We start from the raw sequence: 20,856 nt of genomic DNA on the forward strand, positions 1-20,856 counted from the left end.
CCTCCCTCACATGAACAATCCTATTGGCCCTCTGCTGGCTGTTTGCAGGAGAGCAGTCAAAGTCATGAGAGATTGTAACGAAGCAGCAGCGGTCTCTCAAGCTTCAAAGTAAAAATGAACTTTTCCAAATTACTATTCATTTAGGGAATGCATTTATTTATGTATTTAAATTCTTAATTAAGGTGATTGCATGAAATCACTCATGTCTATAACTACATTATTTGCACACATTTATTAGATTAAACATGTATTATAGTTGTACTTCACACAACCGATGATGATAAAATAAGAGAAGTTAGGTGTTGTTATTCTTTTGAATTCACACTAGAGAGCAGCACTGGATTACTATTAGAAGACACAGAGGGAACTCTTACTGATTTCATTGTTTAAAAAAGACTCAGTACACACAAACACAAACACACACACAAAAAAGAGAAGTAACCCTAGATTTCAACAGAAGTCAGGGCTTTTCATCTCTCTCTCTCTCTCTCTCTCTCTCTCTCTCTCTCTCTCTCTCTCTCTCTTCTCTCTCTCTCTCTCTCTCTCTCTCTCTCTCTCTCTCTCTCTCTATCTCTCTCTCTCTCTCTCTCTCTCTCTCTCTGTTTCATCTGCAGGAAGCACCTGCAGACCTCCTGTCTTTATTTAACTTCATGTAAATCAAGAGGTTGAGTCTCAGTTCTCTGTAAAGCCTCCTTGACTGGAAACACAATGATGTTGCAAATTGTCAATTGCTTTTATACATGTGTTTTGTTGTACACGTTGAAAAAGCAACATGACTCTCCTTTGACTTATGAAAAAAAGTTGAATTTTTTGATCTCCTAAGGCAAGGGAGTTTAAAAATAAACATATATGTCACAATTGCAACTGCAATAAATTTGATCAGATCCAAATTTTGAAAAATCCCCTACACTGATAATAATGCTGACACATTACACCATGAAACCATGCAGATATAAGCAAAGCTCCTCCTCCTGTCAGTCACTCTCAGTTTCAGTGTTGTATTTAATTGCTCCTCCAGCACCTCCTCTCCTCATCCTCTAATCTGTCAGCAGTAAACTCACTTTCCAAGTCACAAGGCCATTCTCAGCTCCCACTGACATCATGCTGGTGACCCTCTGCTCTCTCATCACTGCTCTCACATGTGAGGAGGCTGACTTCCTGCAACTTTGCCCTCACGTTGGCTTCATCAGTCTGTGTGTTTCTCTTGACTCCATGTCGTCTTGTTGTTTCCAGGTGTGAGTGGTGTGACGGTGTTGACACAGAAGCCTGTTGTGGCGGTGAGGAGAGGAGAGACAGCCACCATGGACTGTAACCTGGGGACTGTTACTGACAGTGATGCTCGCTGGTATAAACAGACTCCTGGAGGAGTTCCTCAGTTTGTATTATCTTTTTATCACGGCTGGAGCGCTCCAAGCTATGGCTCTGGTTTCTCCTCTCCAAAGTTCACATCTACTCATCAGTCAACATCAGATTATCGTTTGATCATTACCAACATGGAGGAGGGAGACTCAGCAGTCTATTACTGTAAAACATGGGACAGCTCTGTTAAGCAGGAAGTATCACAGTGATTTACACTGTGACAAAAACCTCTTCACACAATACTTCTGCTTTTTGAGACTCTGACACATCTTGACTGGGAGGGAAGTCACCAGTCAATGCTTTCTGTAACTTACAGTATATATAATAAACAGATATTTTCCTTTTATTGTATTCTCACACACATTCTCAAATATTTCTAGTGGTTATTTACAGTTTGCCTTGTGTAAATATTTATATGCTCACATGTAAATGTAAACCACTTCAACACAAGTTATGATCCATCACATTGTCATGAAAATACTTGTTAACAGTAAATGTGAATGTCTCTTGTTGAGCTGATAATGAACTTGTAGTACACTCTTCACCCTGCTTACACACATTACTTTATGTAATTACATGTCCTTCAATTAAATAAAGACAAGACAGAAATCATATGGCAACAAGGAGAAAAGAATGAAAGTGATTTTCCAGCTTGACCCAAGTTATAAATCTTAATAGATTCAGATCTGAGCTTCAGCAGCCACATCAACACAATATCAGAAACAAAGAACAAAAAAATGAGCCCCCATTGGAGAAAAATATATGAAAGAAAAGAAAGTACTTTCTGAACTTCTTTACATGAGGAGTCACATTTAACATCAAACTATGAACCCACTTAGAAATACTTTTTTTTTAACGAGCAGTCTGAAATAAAAAAAAGAAGAAACAATTAATGTGAAAGAATAACTTGATTTAATTCTTAAATTACATTAGCATACTTCCAAAACCAGTATGCGTACGTTTTTTATTAACAGAACTTATGAAAAAGTAAATGATGTGAAACCGATACTTATGATGTTGATTTATGTGTGAAAACTGGTTTTGGTAAAGCTCCTCCTCCTCCTCTCCTCTTCTTCTCAGTGTCTTTATATGCTCCATAATCTCTTCTCCTCACACTCTGACCCTGCTCACCTCTCAGCTGTACAGTCAGGAACGCCACAGTGACATCATGCTGGGGATCCTCTGCTCTCTCTTCACTGCTCTCACATGTGAGATGTTCTTCTGGTTCATTTTACAGCCCATCTATCATCTATTCACACAGAAACCTTTCACCTTATTTTTCTCTGTGTCTTGACAGATGTGGATGCAGTGATAGTGCTGACTCAGACGCCTGCTGTGCACACAGTTTCTCCAGGACAAGAGGTTGTTCTCAACTGCAACATTCAGAGATATGATGGAAATTCTGTCAGATGGTATAAACAGGTTCCTGGTGAAGCTCCTCAGTATGTTCTTAAATTTCATCATGGCAGCAGTGATCTCCAGTTTGGATCAGGTTTCTCCTCAGACCGGTTCAGCTCTAAATCCTCATCAAACATAGATTACCAGTTCATCATAAAGCGGGCAGAGGCCGGAGACGCTGCTCAGTATTACTGTGGGACATGGGATGACTCTGCTGCTGCAGCTGTATCACAGAGGTTCACACTGTGACAAAAACCTCCACCAGAGACTCACTACAGATGTGTAACATCTCTGAGCAAAATAGAAGCACTCAAATCAGACAAACTGGAACAAAACATTGAGGAACATTCAATGAATGCATCTAACATTACAGGAGTGTTTGAAACAAGTCCAGCAGTGTTATGAAATGAAGTCAGACGGATGAATTCAATGAGGTGTTGACAGTGAGAGTTGGTCTCAGCAGGATGGTTCAGTTCCTCTCCCCTCGTTAGAGAGTCAGGAGGTTTTTGTACAGCCATGTGTACAGACTGAATCACTGTGGTATTCGGACCAGGAACCAAGCTGATTGTGACAAGTAAGTACTGTTTACTCATCATAAAACTGAATACGTGTACTGATACTAATATTCATATTAAGAGAAAATTATGGATTTATGTTTTCTACTTGTTGGAAATATTTAACATGTTGTTTAATGATTCATTCTGTTGTTCATCAGCTTTGATACAAAGATGTTTTTTTAACAGAGAATTCAAAGTTGTGAAAAATCAAAACACTTGAAATGTTTTCTAATTAATTTTACCATATTTATTTCTGCAACTCTTGACTCAAAAACTATTTGAGTGATGTTACATAATCTGTTAAGATTATCTGACATAAAAAGTGAATACTTCATTTCTGAGTTCATGTTGTTTAATTACTAATCTTGTAAAATGTAGTTTTAACACCATGATCACTGTGTTTGTTGGCTTTTGAAAACATTTGTTTCCTCTGATGTTAGTTAGACTTTATCAAACTCAGCTCTGTTTTACTGTAATTTCTCACAGCGACTGATTATGTTATATTATAAACCAGACAACACTTTGTAAGACACACATGAAGACCGTTTGAAATTATTTCAACATAAATGTTTTATAAAACCGGTCATCGTATTTCCAAGTTAGTGATTAACATTCTCAGTCATTTCTTTTTTTTACTCTGCTCATATCTTTACATGATGCTTTCTAAATGTTTATATTTTCTAAATGCTTCATTTGTTCAGTTTGACTCTCGTCAACTAAACAAACAGACTATCTTTTACTGTCCAGCTGTTTGAAGAAAGCCTTTGGTGTGTTTCAGGCTCCAGCCTCTCTCCTCCAGTCCTGACCGTCTTCCCTCCGTCCCGTGCTGAGCTCCAGTCCACTGAAGCCTCTCTGGCCTGTCTGTCCAGTCAGTCTGTGCCTTTTGCAGATGTGACCTGGTTGTCTGGAGGGAACCCAGTGAGCAGTGGGATCTCTACCAGCACCGCTGTTAAACAACCCGACCAGACTTTCCACATCAGCAGCTATCTGGCCGTCCAGACGTCAGACTGGAACCAGGATACGGTTTACACATGTAAAGTGTCTTTGGGCGCCCAGACTTCCGAGAAAAGCATCAAGAAGTCCGACTGTCCAGCTGAGCAACAGTAGAGGAGCAGAATGACCATTTAACATCTGCTTCTTCTTTCTGCTGTTTGTTCATCACAAGCTTCACTTTTTAGAAAATGTGCTTGTAATTGTGTTTCAGCTTTGCAAACAATACAACGTATTCAGACTTATTCAATAAAAAAGCATTGTGTAAAACAACAGATTTCTTGTCTTTTTCTCACTAACAATGGCTCAAGAAGAAGCAGGTGGTTTGTAGATGCAGTTTGTGTCACTTTAGTCATTAATCGCTGTCATTTATTTAAAAAATGGTCATAAGGTATGAATCTAAATTAAAAACATTATGTTTTACGTTCTCTAAAGTCTATCAGAAATTTATTCAAACTAAGATGTCTTTTCTGGTTTTAGTTTCTCTCAGTAATTAAATGAAATGAAACGATCAAATGAAAGCAAGATGTCATCCTCCGTCAGTGAAGCATCACCTCTCTACTTCATCTTCTCTTCCTTCCCAGGATGCACCTGTTGGCCCGCTCTCCTTATTTATAGCTTCATGTAAATGAAGAGTCCTGTCGTTTGTAAACCGACTTATTCTTCGACCTCACCTAAACTTCATGGTCTTATCCTTAAAACGTGTTTATTTATGATTTCAGTGACCACCACTAAACATGAGTAATGTAACATAATCATGAAATGTTGGATAGTTAGTGGGTTTGTTTGAGAAACGGAATTCAACATTCAGTTATTAAAGATACTCGTGTGTGTCAAGTGTTTAACTTTTGTTTAAATTCATGTAAATCGGGGCCACTCTGACATCATCACACCTCCTATCCTGACATCGTACCAGCTGGTTGTGGGACAGCATGGTGGGCTGCTGCGACTCTGGAGCGCAGTTGAAGAGTCTGCTGAACCCTGATTGTTCTGTCACTGTCACGTAATGCCTTCAGGAACAAGTAGCGAGCAGAGATGTGCGTTTTATCACCAGACATGATGGTGTCACCTGCGTTAGAAAGTATAGCTGGTGGTCAGGTGACGAGCAGCAGCAGGAGAACTGAACGGGGTGACTAGTGGACAGGTGAGGGAAGGCAGGCAGCGCAGGCCTCACATGGAAAATAGAGTTCATACCTGGATGCAACCCTGGATGTGAAATATGAACTTTTAGAAGGTGATAAAAAAAAAAAATGACTCCAACGCTATGATTTGACATGTCTACTACATGTTTGAGTTGTGTTGCTTTTGTGATATTCCCTTCAATCATGCTAAATATGTACTTGACTAATTACTCTGATGGGCTTGTTCAGATGTGTGTAAACTATATTCATTTAAAGTGACTCCAAAGACACAGATGTTGGAGGATGTCTGCATTCTTCAGACATTGATATTGTTGATATAAATGCAGTCAAAGTGAACGTTGCATTTGTTACATTACATGAAAACTCAAATTCCTCCGCCTGGTCTCTCTTTAGTGTTCCCTCCCTCACATGAACAATCCTATTGGCCCTCTGCTGGCTGTTTGCAGGAGAGCAGTCAAAGTCATGAGAGATTGTAACGAAGCAGCAGCGGTCTCTCAAGCTTCAAAGTAAAAATGAACTTTTCCAAATTACTATTCATTTAGGGAATGCATTTATTTATGTATTTAAATTCTTAATTAAGGTGATTACATGAAATCACTCATGTCTATAACTACATTATTTGCACACATTTATTAGATTAAACATGTATTATAGTTGTACTTCACACAACCGATGATGATAAAATAAGAGAAGTTAGGTGTTGTTATTCTTTTGAATTCACACTAGAGAGCAGCACTGGATTACTATTGGAAGACACAGAGGGAACTCTTACTGATTTCATTGTTTAAAAAAAGACAGTACACACGCATGCAAAAAAGAGAACTAACCATCAACAGAAGTCAGAGCTCTTGTTTCATCTCTCTCTCGCTCTCGCTCTCGCTCTCTCTCTCTCTCTCTCTCTCTCTCTCTCTCTCTCTCTCTCTCTCATCTGCAGGAAGCACCTGCAGACCTCCTGTCTTTATTTAACTTCATGTAAATCAAGAGGTTGAGTCTCAGTTCTCTGTAAAGCCTCCTTGACTGGAAACACAGTGATGTTGCAAATTATCAATTGCTTTTATACATATGTTTTGTTGTACATGTGGAAAAAGCAACATGACTCTCCTTTAACTTGTGAAAAAAAGTTGATTTTTTTTTGATCTCCTAAGGCAAGGGAGTTTAAAAATAAACATATATGTCACAATTGTAACTGCAATAAATTTGATCAGATCCAAATTTTGAAAAATCCCCTACACTGATATTAATGCTGACACATTACACTATGAAACCATGCAGATATAAGCAAAGCTCCTCCTCCTGTCAGTCACTGTTTATTCTCAAACACTTTTAAAACATTTTCCTAATGTTTATTTACAGTTTGCCTTGTGTACATACGTATATGCTCACAAGTAAATGTAAACAACTTAAACACAAGTTATGATCCATCAGTGTCCTGAAAATAATTGTTAACAGTAAATATTAATGTCTGTTGTTGAGGTTATACATGAACAGTTAAGTCCACTTTTCACCCTGCTTTTGATATATTACTGCTTTCACACACTGTAACATGCTAGAGATGAGTGATTCTACATCTGAGCAGATCAACATGACGTGGAGTCCATCAGGCTTCGATTCTTGGGCCCCTATTATTCAACTAAACATGTTTCTTTTTGGTCAAATCATACATGACAATAAAGATGCTTATCACAGCTTTACAGAGCACACTCAGATGTATAACTAGTTCACCAAGTGACTGTGATTGCTCAAACTCACAACAATGCTGAGAATAAGTACGTTGCTTGATGCAATCATCTTAAACAAAGAACAAGAGTAAGAGCTCTCATGTGAAAGAAAAGAAAGTGCTTACTGAACTTCTTTAGGACTCACATTTAAAATAAAACCATGAACCCACTTAGGAATACTTCTTTTTTCTATGAGCAGTCCAAAATAGAAAAATAAAATGAAGTATTCATTTGAGAGCATAATGGATTTAATTCTCAAAGGACATTAGCAGACTTACTAAAGTAATATACACAAGTTTTTTTATTAACAGATTTGATGAAAAACTATATGACATCAAACCGATACTTATGATTTTGATTTATGTGTAAGAGCCGGTTTTGTTTAAGCTCCTCCTCCTCTTCTCTTCTCCTCTCCTCAGTGTCTTTATAAGCTTCAGAGTATCTTCTCCTCACACTCTGACCCTGCTCACCTCTCAGCTGTACAGTCAGGAATGTTTCCGCCACACAGCGACATCATGCTGGTGACCCTCTGCTCTCTCATCACTGCTCTCACATGTGAGGAGGCTGACTTCCTGCAACTTTGCCCTCACGTTGGCTTCATCAGTCTGTGTGTTTCTCTTGACTCCATGTCGTCTTGTTGTTTCCAGGTGTGAGTGGTGTGACGGTGTTGACACAGAAGCCTGTTGTGGCGGTGAGGAGAGGAGAGACAGCCACCATGGACTGTAACCTGGGGACTGTTACTAACAGTGCTGCTGGCTGGTATAAACAGACTCCTGGAGGAGTTCCTCAGTTTGTATTATATTTTTATCACGGCTGGAGCTCTCCAACCTATGGCTCTGGTTTCTCCTCTCCAAAGTTCACATCTACTCATCAGTCAACATCAGATTATCGTTTGATCATTACCAACATGGAGGAGGGAGACTCAGCAGTCTATTACTGTCAAACATGGGACAGCTCTGTTAATCAGTTCGTATCACAGTGATTTACACTGTGACAAAAACCTCTTCACAAAATACTTCTGCTTTTTGAGACTCTGACACATCTTGACTTGGAGGGAAGTCACCAGTCAATGCTTTCTGTAACTTACAGTATATATAATAAACAGATATTTTCCTTTTATTGTATTTTCCTCCGTGAATCGCCACCTTAACGTGGTGGAGGAGTTTGAGTGGCTCAGTGAACCTGGGAGCTATGTTGTCCGGGGCGTCAGCCCCTGGTAGGGTCTCCCAAGGCAAACAGGTTTCGGGGGAGAGCCCAGACTAAGAGCGGTTCAAAAAACCCTGATGGAAAGCAGCACTAACAGCTTAGTCACCTCGCCCGGACAAGGGAAACCGGGGCACCCTCCTGGAGCCAGACCTGGGAGGCGAGCTCGTCGGCGAGCGTCTGGTGGCCGGGCTTTCGCCCATGGGGCCCGGTCGGGCTTAGCCCGAAAGAACTACATGGTGCCGCAGCCACTCCGTGGACCCACCACCCGCGGAGAGGACCATCGGGGTCGGGTGCAATGCAGACCGGGCGGCAGACCAGGCAGAAGACCTGGGCGAGCCGATCGCCGGCAGCATGGACTAGCTCTAGGGACGTGGAACGTCACCTCGCTAGCGGGGAAAGAGCTGGAGCTAGTGCAGGAGGTGGAACGGTACCAGCTAGATATAGTTGGGGTCACCTCCACGCACAGCAAGGGCTCTGGAACCAAGCTCCTGGAGAAGGGTTGGACTTTGTCCTTTTCTGGAGTTGCCCAGGGTGAGAGGCGCCGGGCGGGTGTGGGGATACTCACGAGTCCCCGGCTGAGCGCCGCTATGTTGGAGTTTTTTCCGGTGAACGAGAGGGTCGCCTCCCTGCGCCTTCGGGTTGCGGGGAGTAAGGCTCTGACTGTTGTTTGTGCTTATGCACCGAACAGCAGCTCGGAGTATCCGGCCTTCTTGGAGTCGGTTGGAGGGGTCCTGGAGAGGGCGCCTCCTGCCGACTCTATAGTTCTCCTGGGAGACTTCAACGGTCACGTGGGTAATGACAGTGAAACTTGGCGGGGGGTGATTGGGAGGAACGGCTTGCCCGATCTGAACCCGAACGGTGTTCTGTTGTTGGACTTCTGTGCTAGCCACGGTTTGGCCATCACAAACACCATGTTTGAGCATAAGGTGGTTCATAAGTGTACTTGGTACCAGAACACCTTAGGCCAAAGATCAATGATCGACTTTGTAATCGTATCATCTGACCTGCGGCCGTATGTCTTGGACACTCGGGTAAAGAGAGGAGCAGAGCTGTCAACTGATCACCACCTGGTGGTGAGTTGGATCAGATGGCGAGGGAGGCGGCTGGAAAGACCTGGCAAGCCCAAACGTGTTGTGAGGGTGAACTGGGAACGTCTAGCTGAGGATCCTGTCCGGAAGGTCTTCAACTCCCACCTCCGGAAGAACTTTTCACGCATCCTGAGGGAGGTTGGGGACATGGAATCCGAGTGGACCTTGTTCAAAGCCTCTATTGTGGAAGCTGCTGTCAAGAGTTGTGGTCGGAAGGTCGTCGGTGCCTGTCGCGGCGGTAACCCGAGAACCCGGTGGTGGACACCGGGGGTGAGGGAAGCCGTCAAGTTGAAGAAGGAGGCCTTTCGGGCCTGGTTGGCCCAGGGGTCTCCTGAAGCAGCTGATGGGTACCGGCAGGCCAAGAGGGCTGCAGCTGCGGCGGTAGCGGATGCTAAAACTCGGTCATGGGAAGAGTTCGGGGAGGCCATGGAGAAGGACTTTCGGTTGGCCTCAAAGAGGTTCTGGCAAACCATCCGGCGGATCAGAAAGGGAAAGCAGGGCCTACCCCAGGCTGTTCTCAGCGGGGGAGGGGAACTGCTGACTCGGACTGGGGACATCGTCGGACGGTGGAAAGAGCACTTTGAGGAACTCCTAAACCCGGCCAACATGTCCCCTGGGGAGGGGGCAGTGCCTGAAGACCTTGGGGTGGGTGCACCCATATCCCTGGCAGAGGTCACTAAGGTAGTTAAAGAGCTTCTTGGTGGCAAGGCGCCGGGGGTGGATGAAATCCGCCCTGAGATGCTGAAAGCGCTGGACATTGCTGGGCTGTCTTGGCTGACACGCCTTTTCAGTGTCGCATGGGGGTCGGGAACAGTGCCCATGGACTGGCAGACCGGGGTGGTGGTTCCCATTTTCAAGAAGGGGGACCGGAGAGTGTGCTCGAACTATCGTGGTATCACACTACTCAGCCTCCCGGGAAAAGCTTATGCCAGGGTGCTGGAAAGGAGACTCCGACCGCTTGTCGAACCTCGGATTCAAGAGGAGCAGTGCGGATTCCGTCCCGGTCGTGGAACAGTGGACCAGCTCTTTACCCTTGCGGGACTACTGGAGGGGTCTTGGGAGTTTGCCCAACCAGTCTACATGTGCTTTGTGGACTTGGAGAAGGCTTTCGACCGGGTCCCTCGGGGGGTTCTGTGGGGGGTGCTGCAGGAGTACGGGGTGCCGGATCCGTTGGCACGGGCTATTCGGTCTCTATACGCCTGCAGTAGGAGTTGTGTCCGTATCCTCGGTATTAAGTCAGACACGTTCCCGGTGGGTGTTGGCCTCCGCCAGGGCTGCCCTTTATCACCGGTCCTGTTTGTGACCTTCATGGACAGGATTTCTAGGCGCAGCCGGGGGGCGGAGGAAATCCGGTTCGGGGGCCTCGGGATCGCCTCTCTGCTGTTTGCAGATGATGTGGTCCTGTTTGCTTCCTCGGAACGTGACCTCCAGCAGTCGCTGGGGCGTTTTGCAGCCGAGTGTGAAGCGGCAGGGATGAGGGTTAGCGCCTCCAAATCCGAGGCCATGGTTCTCTGCCGGAAACCGGTGGATTGCTCCCTTCAGGTGGGGACAACATGCCTGCCCCAAGCGAAGGAGTTCAAGTACCTCGGGGTCTTGTTCACGAGTGAGGGTAAGGTGGAGCGAGAGATCGACAGGCGGATCGGTGCGGCTGCAGCAGTAAAACAGGCGCTGTACCGGTCCGTCTTGGTGAAGAGGGAGCTAAGTCGGAAGGCGAAGCTCTCTATTTACTGGTCGGTCTACGTTCCAACCCTCACCTATGGTCACGAACTCTGGGTCGTGACCGAAAGAACGAGGTCGCGGATACAAGCGGCCGAAATGAGCTTCCTCCGTAGGGTGGCCGGGCTCAGCCTTAGAGATAGGGTAAGGAGCTCGGACATCAGGGGGGAGCTTGGAGTCGAGCCGCTGCTCCTTCGTATCGAAAGGAGTCAGCTGAGGTGGTTCGGGCATCTAATTCGGATGCCTCCTGGACGCCTCCCATTAGAGGTTTTCCAGGCACGTCCAACTGGGAAGAGGCCCCGGGGAAGACCCAGGACACGCTGGAGGGATTATATCTCCCGGCTGGCCTGGGAACGTCTCGGGGTCCCCCAGAACGAGCTGGAAAATGTTGCGGGTGAGAGGGAAGCCTGGGTCGGTCTGCTGGGTGTGCTGCCACCGCGACCCGACCCCGGATAAGCGGCGGAAAATGGATGGATGGATGGATGTATTTTCACACACATTCTCAAATCTTTCCGATTGTTTATTTACAGGTTGCAGTTTGTACATATTGATATGCTCACATGTTAATGTAAACAACTTAAACACAAGTTATGATCCATCACACTGTAATGAAAATAATTGTTAACAGTAAATATGAACGTCTCTTTTTACGGGTGATACATGAACTTGCAGAAGACTTTTCACCCTGTTTATGATATAATACTACTTACACATACTGTATTAAGCCGGAATAAGTGCATTGCTTGATGCAATTACATGTCCTTCAATTAAATAAAGACAAGACAGAAATCATACGGCCACAAGGAGAAAAGAATCAAAGTGATTTTCCAGCTTGACCCAAGTTAGAAATCCTTATAGACTCAGATATGAGCTTCAGCAGCCACATCAACACAATCATTGAATCAATATTTAATCATTTTAAACAAAGAGCAAGAATAAAAGCTGTCATGTGAAAGAAAAGGAAGTGCTTACTGAACTTCTTTACAAAGTGAGGAGTCACATTTAACATAAAACTATGAACCCACTTCAGAAAAATGTTGTTTTCTATGAGCAGTCCAAAATAGAAAAATAAAATAAACAATTCATTTGAGAGCATAATGGATTTTATTCTCAAATGACATTAGCAGACTTCCAATAGTAATATACACACTTTTTTTATTAACAGATTTGATGAAAAACTATATGAATTATAACCGATACTTATGATTTTGATTTATGTGTAAAAACTGGTTTTGTTTAAGCTCCTCCTCCTCTTCTCTTCTCCTCTCCTCAGTGTCTTTATAAGCTTCAGAGTATCTTCTCCTCACACTCTGACCCTGCTCACCTCTCAGCTGTACAGTCAGGAATGTTTCCGCCACACAGCGACATCATGCTGGTGACCCTCTGCTCTCTCATCACTGCTCTCACATGTGAGGAGGCTGACTTCCTGCAACTTTGCCCTCACGTTGGCTTCATCAGTCTGTGTGTTTCTCTTGACTCCATGTCGTCTTGTTGTTTCCAGGTGTGAGTGGTGTGACGGTGTTGACACAGAAGCCTGTTGTGGCGGTGAGGAGAGGAGAGACAGCCACCATGGACTGTAACCTGGGGACTGTTACTAACAGTTATGCTTCCTGGTATAAACAGACTCCTGGAGGAGTTCCTCAGTTTGTAATATATTTTTATCACGGGGACAGCGCTCCAAGCTATGGCTCTGGTTTCTCCTCTCCAAAGTTCACATCTACTCATCAGTCAACATCAGATTATCGTTTGATCATTACCAACATGGAGGAGGGAGACTCAGCAGTCTATTACTGTGAAACATGGGACAGCTCTGTTAAGCAAAACGTATCACAGTGATTTACACTGTGACAAAAACCTCTTCACACAATACTTCTGCTTTTTGAGACTCTGACACATCTTGACTGGGAGGGAAGTCACCAGTCAATGCTTTCTGTAACTTACAGTAAATATAATAGACAGATATTTTCCTTTTATTGTATTCTCACACACATTCTCAAATATTTCTAGTGGTTATTTACAGTTCGTTTTGTGTAAATATTTATATGCTCACATGTAAATGTAAACCACTTAAACACAAGTTATGATCCATCACATTGTCATGAAAATACTTGTTAACAGTAAATGTGAATGTCTCTTGTTGAGCTGATAATGAACTTGTAGTACACTCTTCACCCTGCTTACACACATTGCTTGATGTAATTACATGTCCTTCAATTAAATAAAGACAAGACAGAAATCATACGGCCACAAGGAGAAAAGAATGAAAGTGATTTTCCAGCTTGACCCAAGTTAGAAATCCTTATAGACTCAGATATGAGCTTCAGCAGCCACATCAACACAATACCTGAATCAATATTTAATCATCTTAAACAAAGAACAAGAATAAGAGCTCTCATGTGAAAGAAAAGAAAGTGCTTCCTGAACTTTTTTACAAAGTGAGGAGTCACATTTAACATAAAACTATGAACCCACTAAAGAAAAATGTTGTTTTCTATGAGCAGTCCAAAATAGAAAAATAAAATAAAGAATTCATTTAAGAGCATAATGGATTTAATTCTCAAATGACATTAGCAGACTTCCAAAAGTAATATACAGACGTTTTTTATTAACAGATTTGATGAAAAACTATATGAATTGAAACTGATACTTATGATTTTGATTTATGTGTAAAAGCCGGTTTTGTTTAAGCTCCTCCTCCTCTTCTCTTCTCCTCTCCTCAGTGTCTTTATAAGCTTCAGAGTATCTTCTCCTCACACTCTGACCCTGCTCACCTCTCAGCTGTACAGTCAGGAATGTTTCCGCCACACAGCGACATCATGCTGGTGACCCTCTGCTCTCTCATCACTGCTCTCACATGTGAGGAGGCTGACTTCCTGCAACTTTGCCCTCACGTTGGCTTCATCAGTCTGTGTGTTTCTCTTGACTCCATGTCGTCTTGTTGTTTCCAGGTGTGAGTGGTGTGACGGTGTTGACACAGAAGCCTGTTGTGGCGGTGAGGAGAGGAGAGACAGCCACCATGGACTGTAACCTGGGGACTGTTACTAACCGTGGTGCTTGGTGGTATAAACAGACTCCTGGAGGAGTTCCTCAGTTTGTAATATTTTTTTATCACGGGGACAGCTCTCCAAGCTATGGCTCTGGTTTCTCCTCTCCAAAGTTCACATCTACTCATCAGTCAACATCAGATTATCGTTTGATCATTACCAACATGGAGGAGGGAGACTCAGCAGTCTATTACTGTAAAACATGGGATGACTCTGTTAATCAGTTCGTATCACAGTGATTTACACTGTGACAAAAACCTCTTCACACAATACTTCTGCTTTTTGAGACTCTGACACAGTGTTTTTCAACCTTTTTTGAGCCACATTTTCAACAATAAAAAAATCTTGAGTCACACCAGCAACAAAACAAGTTACAAAATGTCTCATTGTAGCATAAAACAGCTCCAGGTAATTATTGTGCTACCTACTGTCATAGAAGAGTATTTAATAACTTGGCCAACAACTATATTACAGGCTCAGATGCTCAACAATGGCACTTTATTTGCGGCAACTAAATCATATTATTTTTGAACCGATTAAGTGAAATTGGACATTTTTCCACGACACTCCTGACTATCACTACACAGGATGCCGTGACACAGTGGTTAAAAATCACTGCTTGACACATCTTCACTGGGAGAGAAGTCATCAGTCAATGCTTTATGTAACTAATATATATATATATATATATATATATATATATATATATATATATATATATATATATATATATAAAGGATCAACAGATATTTTTCTTTGATTTTTGGATCCCTATAATTCAACTGAACGTACTTCCTGTTGGTCAAATCATACATGACAATAAAGATGCTTATCATAGCTTCACAGACCACACTCAGATGAATAACCAGTTAACCAAGTGACTATGATTACTCAGACTCACATCAATGCTGAGAATAAGTACATTGATTGATGAAAATACATGTCCTTCAATTAAATAAAGAGAAGACAGAAATGATATGGCGACAAGGAGAAAAGAATGAAAGTGATTTTCCAAACAAGTCCAGCAGTGTTATGAAATGAAGTCAGACGGATGAATTCAATGAGGTGTTGACAGTGAGAGTTGGTCTCAGCAGGATGGTTCAGTTCCTCTCCCCTCGTTAGAGAGTCAGGAGGTTTTTGTACAGCCATGTGTACAGACTGAATCACTGTGGTATTCGGACCAGGAACCAAGCTGATTGTGACAAGTAAGTACTGTTTACTCATCATAAAACTGAATATGTGTACTGATACTAATATTCATATTAAGAGAAAATTATGGATTTATGTTTTCTACTTGTTGGAAATATTTAACATGTTGTTTAATGATTCATTCTGTTGTTCATCAGCTTTGATACAAAGATGTTTTTTTAACAGAGAATTCAAAGTTGTGAAAAATCAAAACACTTGAAATGTTTTCTAAATAATTTTACCATATTTATTTCTGCAACTCTTGACTCAAAAACTATTTGAATGATGTTACATAATCTGTTAAGATTATCTGACATAAAAAGTGAATACTTCATTTCTGAGTTCATGTTGTTTAATTACTAATCTTGTAAAATGTAGTTTTAACACCATGATCACTGTGTTTGTTGGCTTTTGAAAACATTTGTTTCCTCTGATGTTAGTTAGACTTTATCAAACTCAGCTCTGTTTTACTGTAATTTCTCACAGCGACTGATTATGTTATATTATAAACCAGACAACACTTTGTAAGACACACATGAAGACCGTTTGAAATTATTTCAACATAAATGTTTTATAAAACCGGTCATCATATTATCTAGTTAGTGATTAATGTTCTCAGTTATTTCTTTTTTTTACTCTGCTCATATCTTTACATGATGCTTTCTAAATGTTTATATTTTCTAAATGCTTCATTTGTTCAGTTTGACTCTCGTCAACTAAACAAACAGACTATCTTTTACTGTCCAGCTGTTTGAAGAAAGCCTTTGGTGTGTTTCAGGCTCCAGCCTCTCTCCTCCAGTCCTGACCGTCTTCCCTCCGTCCCGTGCTGAGCTCCAGTCCACTGAAGCCTCTCTGGCCTGTCTGTCCAGTCAGTCTGTGCCTTTTGCAGATGTGACCTGGTTGTCTGGAGGGAACCCAGTGAGCAGTGGGATCTCTACCAGCACCGCTGTTAAACAACCCGACCAGACTTTCCACATCAGCAGCTATCTGGCCGTCCAGACGTCAGACTGGAACCAGGATACGGTTTACACATGTAAAGTGTCTTTGGGCGCCCAGACTTCCGAGAAAAGCATCAAGAAGTCCGACTGTCCAGCTGAGCAACAGTAGAGGAGCAGAATGACCACATCTGCTTCTTCTTTCTGCTGTTTGTTCATCACAAGCTTCACTTTTTAGAAAATGTGCTTGTAATTGTGTTTCAGCTTTGCAAACAATACAACGTATTCAGACTTATTCAATAAAAAAGCATTGTGTAAAACAATAGATTTCTTGTCTTTTTCTCATGAACAATGGCTCAAGAAGAAGCAGGTGGTTTGTAGATGCAGTTTGTGTCACTTTAGTCATTAATCGCTGTCATTTATTTAAAAAATGGTCATAAGGTATGAATCTAAATTAAAAACATTATGTTTTACGTTCTCTAAAGTCTATCAGAAATTTATTCAAACTAAGATGTCTTTATCTGGTTTTAGTTGCTTGCAGTTATTAAATGAAATGAAACGATCAAATGAAAGCAAGATGTCATCCTCCGTCAGTGAAGCATCACCTCTCTACTTCATCTTCTCTTCCTTCCCAGGATGCACCTGTTGGCCTGCTCTCCTTATTTATAGCTTCATGTAAATGAAGAGTCCTGTCGGTTGTAAACCGACTTATTCTTTGACCTTTCACCTAAACTTCATGGTCTTATCCTTAAAACGTGTTTATTTATGATTTCAGTGACCACCACTAAACATGAGTAATGTAACATAATCATGAAATGTTGGATAGTTAGTGGGTTTGTTTGAGAAACGGAATTCAACATTCAGTTATTAAAGATACTCGTGTGTGTCAAGTGTTTAACTTTTGTTTAAATTCATGTAAATCGGGGCCACTCTGACATCATCACACCTCCTATCCTGACATCGTACCAGCTGGTTGTGGGACAGCATGGTGGGCTGCTGCGACTCTGGAGCGCAGTTGAAGAGTCTGCTGAACCCTGATTGTTCTGTCACTGTCACGTAATGCCTTCAGGAACAAGTAGCGAGCAGAGATGTGCGTTTTATCACCAGACATGATGGTGTCACCTGCGTTAGAAAGTATAGCTGGTGGTCAGGTGACGAGCAGCAGCAGGAGAACTGAACGGGGTGACTAGTGGACAGGTGAGGGAAGGCAGGCAGCGCAGGCCTCACATGGAAAATAGAGTTCATACCTGGATGCAACCCTGGATGTGAAATATGAACTTTTAGAAGGTGATAAAAAAAAAAAAAAAGACTCCAACGCTATGATTTGACATGTCTACTACATGTTTGAGTTGTGTTGCTTTTGTGATATTCCCTTCAATCATGCTAAATATGTACTTGAGTAATTACTCTGATGGGCTTGTTCAGATGTGTGTAAACTATATTCATTTAAAGTGACTCCAAAGACACAGATGTTGGAGGATGTCTGCATTCTTCAGACATTAATATTGTTGATATAAATGCAGTCAAAGTGAACGTTGCATTTGTTACATTACATGAAAACTCAAATTCCTCCGCCTGGTCTCTCTTTAGTGTTCCCTCCCTCACATGAACAATCCTATTGGCCCTCTGCTGGCTGTTTGCAGGAGAGCAGTCAAAGTCATGAGAGATTGTAACGAAGCAGCAGCGGTCTCTCAAGCTTCAAAGTAAAAATGAACTTTTCCAAATTACTATTCATTTAGGGAATGCATTTATTTATGTATTTAAATTCTTAATTAAGGTGATTGCATGAAATCACTCATGTCTATAACTACATTATTTGTACTTATTTTTTAGATTTTACATTTATTATAGTTGTACTTTGCACAACGGATGATGATAAAATAAGAGAAGTTAGGTGTTGTTGTTCTTTTGAATTCACACTAGAGAGCAGCACTGGATTACTATTAGAAGACACAGAGGGAACTCTTACTGATTTCATTGTTTAAAAAAAGACAGTACACACGCATGCAAAAAAGAGAACTAACCATCAACAGAAGTCAGAGCTCTTGTTTCATCTCTCTCTCGCTCTCGCTCTCGCTCTCTCTCTCTCTCCCGCTCTCTCTCTCTCTCTCTCATCTGCAGGAAGCACCTGCAGACCTCCTGTCTTTATTTAACTTCATGTAAATCAAGAGGTTGAGTCTCAGTTCTCTGTAAAGCCTCCTTGACTGGAAACACAGTGATGTTGCAAATTATCAATTGCTTTTATACATGTGTTTTGTTGTACATGTGGAAAAAGCAACATGACTCTCCTTTGACTTGTGAAAAAAAGTTGATTTTTTTTTGATCTCCTAAGGCAAGGGAGTTTAAAAATAAACATATATGTCACAATTGTAACTGCAATAAATTTGATCAGATCCAAATTTTGAAAAATCCCCTACACTGATAATAATGCTGACACATTACACTATGAAACCATGCAGATATAAGCAAAGCTCCTCCTCCTGTCAGCCACTCTCAGTTTCAGTGTTGTATTTAATTGCTCCTCCAGCACCTCCTCTCCTCATCCTCTAATCTGTCAGCAGTAAACTCACTTTCCAAGTCACAAGGCCATTCTCAGCTCCCACTGACATCATGCTGGTGACCCTCTGCTCTCTCATCACTGCTCTCACATGTGAGGAGGCTGACTTCCTGCAACTTTGCCCTCACGTTGGCTTCATCAGTCTGTGTGTTTCTCTTGACTCCATGTCGTCTTGTTGTTTCCAGGTGTGAGTGGTGTGACGGTGTTGACACAGAAGCCTGTTGTGGCGGTGAGGAGAGGAGAGACAGCCACCATGGACTGTAACCTGGGGACTGTTACTAACAGTGCTGCTCGCTGGTATAAACAGACTCCTGGAGGAGTTCCTCAGTTTGTAATATATTTTTATCACGGGGACAGCGCTCCAGGCTATGGCTCTGGTTTCTCCTCTCCAAAGTTCACATCTACTCATCAGTCAACATCAGATTATCGTTTGATCATTACCAACATGGAGGAGGGAGACTCAGCAGTCTATTACTGTAAAACATGGGATGACTCTGTTAATGAGTACGTATCACAGTGATTTACACTGTGACAAAAACCTCTTCACACAATACTTCTGCTTTTTGAGACTCTGACACATCTTGACTGGGAGGGAAGTCACCAGTCAATGCTTTCTGTAACTTACAGTATATATAATAAACAGATATTTTCCTTTTATTTTATTCTCAAACACTTTTTAAAATTTTTCATAATGTTTATTTACAGTTTGCCTTGTGTACATATGTATATGCTCACAAGTAAATGTAAACAACTTAAACACAAGTTATGATCCATCAGTGTCCTGAAAATAATTGTTAACAGTAAATATTAATGTCTCTTGTTGAGGTTATACATGAACAGTTAAGTCCACTTTTCACCCTGCTTTTGATATATTACTGCTTTCACACACTGTAACATGCTAGAGATGAGTGATTCTACATCTGAGCAGATCAACATGACGTGGAGTCCATCAGGCTTCGATTCTTGGGCCCCTATTATTCAACTAAACATGTTTCTTTTTGGTCAAATCATACATGACAATAAAGATGCTTATCACAGCTTTACAGAGCACACTCAGATGTGTAACTAGTTCACCAAGTGACTGTGATTGCTCAAACTCACAACAATGCTGAGAATAAGTACATTGCTTGATGCAATCATCTTAAACAAAGAACAAGAGTAAGAGCTCTCATGTGAAAGAAAAGAAAGTGCTTACTGAACTTCTTTAGGAGTCACATTTAAAATAAAACCATGAACCCACTTAGGAATACTTCTTTTTTCTATGAGCAGTCCAAAATAGAAAAATAAAATGAAGTATTCATTTGAGATCATAATGGATTTAATTCTCAAAGGACATTAGCAGACTTACTAAAGTAATATACACAAGTTTTTTTTATTAACAGATTTGATGAAAAACTATATGACATCAAACCGATACTTATGATTTTGATTTATGTGTAAGAGCCGGTTTTGTTTAAGCTCCTCCTCCTCTTCTCTTCTCCTCTCCTCAGTGTCTTTATAAGCTTCAGAGTATCTTCTCCTCACACTCTGACCCTGCTCACCTCTCAGCTGTACAGTCAGGAATGTTTCCGCCACACAGCGACATCATGCTGGTGACCCTCTGCTCTCTCATCACTGCTCTCACATGTGAGGAGGCTGACTTCCTGCAACTTTGCCCTCACGTTGGCTTCATCAGTCTGTGTGTTTCTCTTGACTCCATGTCGTCTTGTTGTTTCCAGGTGTGAGTGGTGTGACGGTGTTGACACAGAAGCCTGTTGTGGCGGTGAGGAGAGGAGAGACAGCCACCATGGACTGTAACCTGGGGACTGTTACTGACAGTTATGCTTCCTGGTATAAACAGACTCCTGGAGGAGTTCCTCAGTTTGTATTATATTTTTATCACGGCAGCAGCTCTCCAGGCTATGGCTCTGGTTTCTCCTCTCCAAAGTTCACATCTACTCATCAGTCAACATCAGATT

At 41.9% G+C, this 20,856-nt stretch overlaps 2 protein-coding genes across 2 annotated transcripts; both read left to right on the forward strand.

Moving 5' to 3' along the window:
* Nucleotides 1–2,527: 2,527 nt before the first annotated feature.
* LOC137786606 (immunoglobulin lambda-1 light chain-like) lies at nt 2,528–4,530 on the forward strand. The gene is made up of 4 exons (XM_068578597.1): nt 2,528–2,567; nt 2,657–2,975; nt 3,291–3,331; nt 4,093–4,530. The coding sequence occupies exons 1-4, from the start codon at nt 2,528–2,530 to the stop codon at nt 4,419–4,421; spliced, it is 729 nt and encodes a 242-aa protein (XP_068434698.1). The 3' UTR covers nt 4,422–4,530.
* An 8,013-nt stretch (nt 4,531–12,543) lies between these two features.
* Nucleotides 12,544–16,513, forward strand: LOC137786656 (immunoglobulin lambda-1 light chain-like). The gene is made up of 4 exons (XM_068578678.1): nt 12,544–12,583; nt 12,676–12,998; nt 15,390–15,423; nt 16,185–16,513. Exons 1-4 carry the CDS (start codon nt 12,544–12,546, stop codon nt 16,511–16,513), a joined length of 726 nt encoding a protein of 241 aa, XP_068434779.1.
* The last annotated feature ends 4,343 nt before the right edge of the window (nt 16,514–20,856 follow it).

This window comes from Clinocottus analis, unplaced genomic scaffold (assembly GCF_023055335.1).
Source record: "Clinocottus analis isolate CAN_PGR_092001 unplaced genomic scaffold, fCliAna1.0.p SCAF_16, whole genome shotgun sequence".
NCBI classification, from domain to species: domain Eukaryota; kingdom Metazoa; phylum Chordata; class Actinopteri; order Perciformes; family Cottidae; genus Clinocottus; species Clinocottus analis.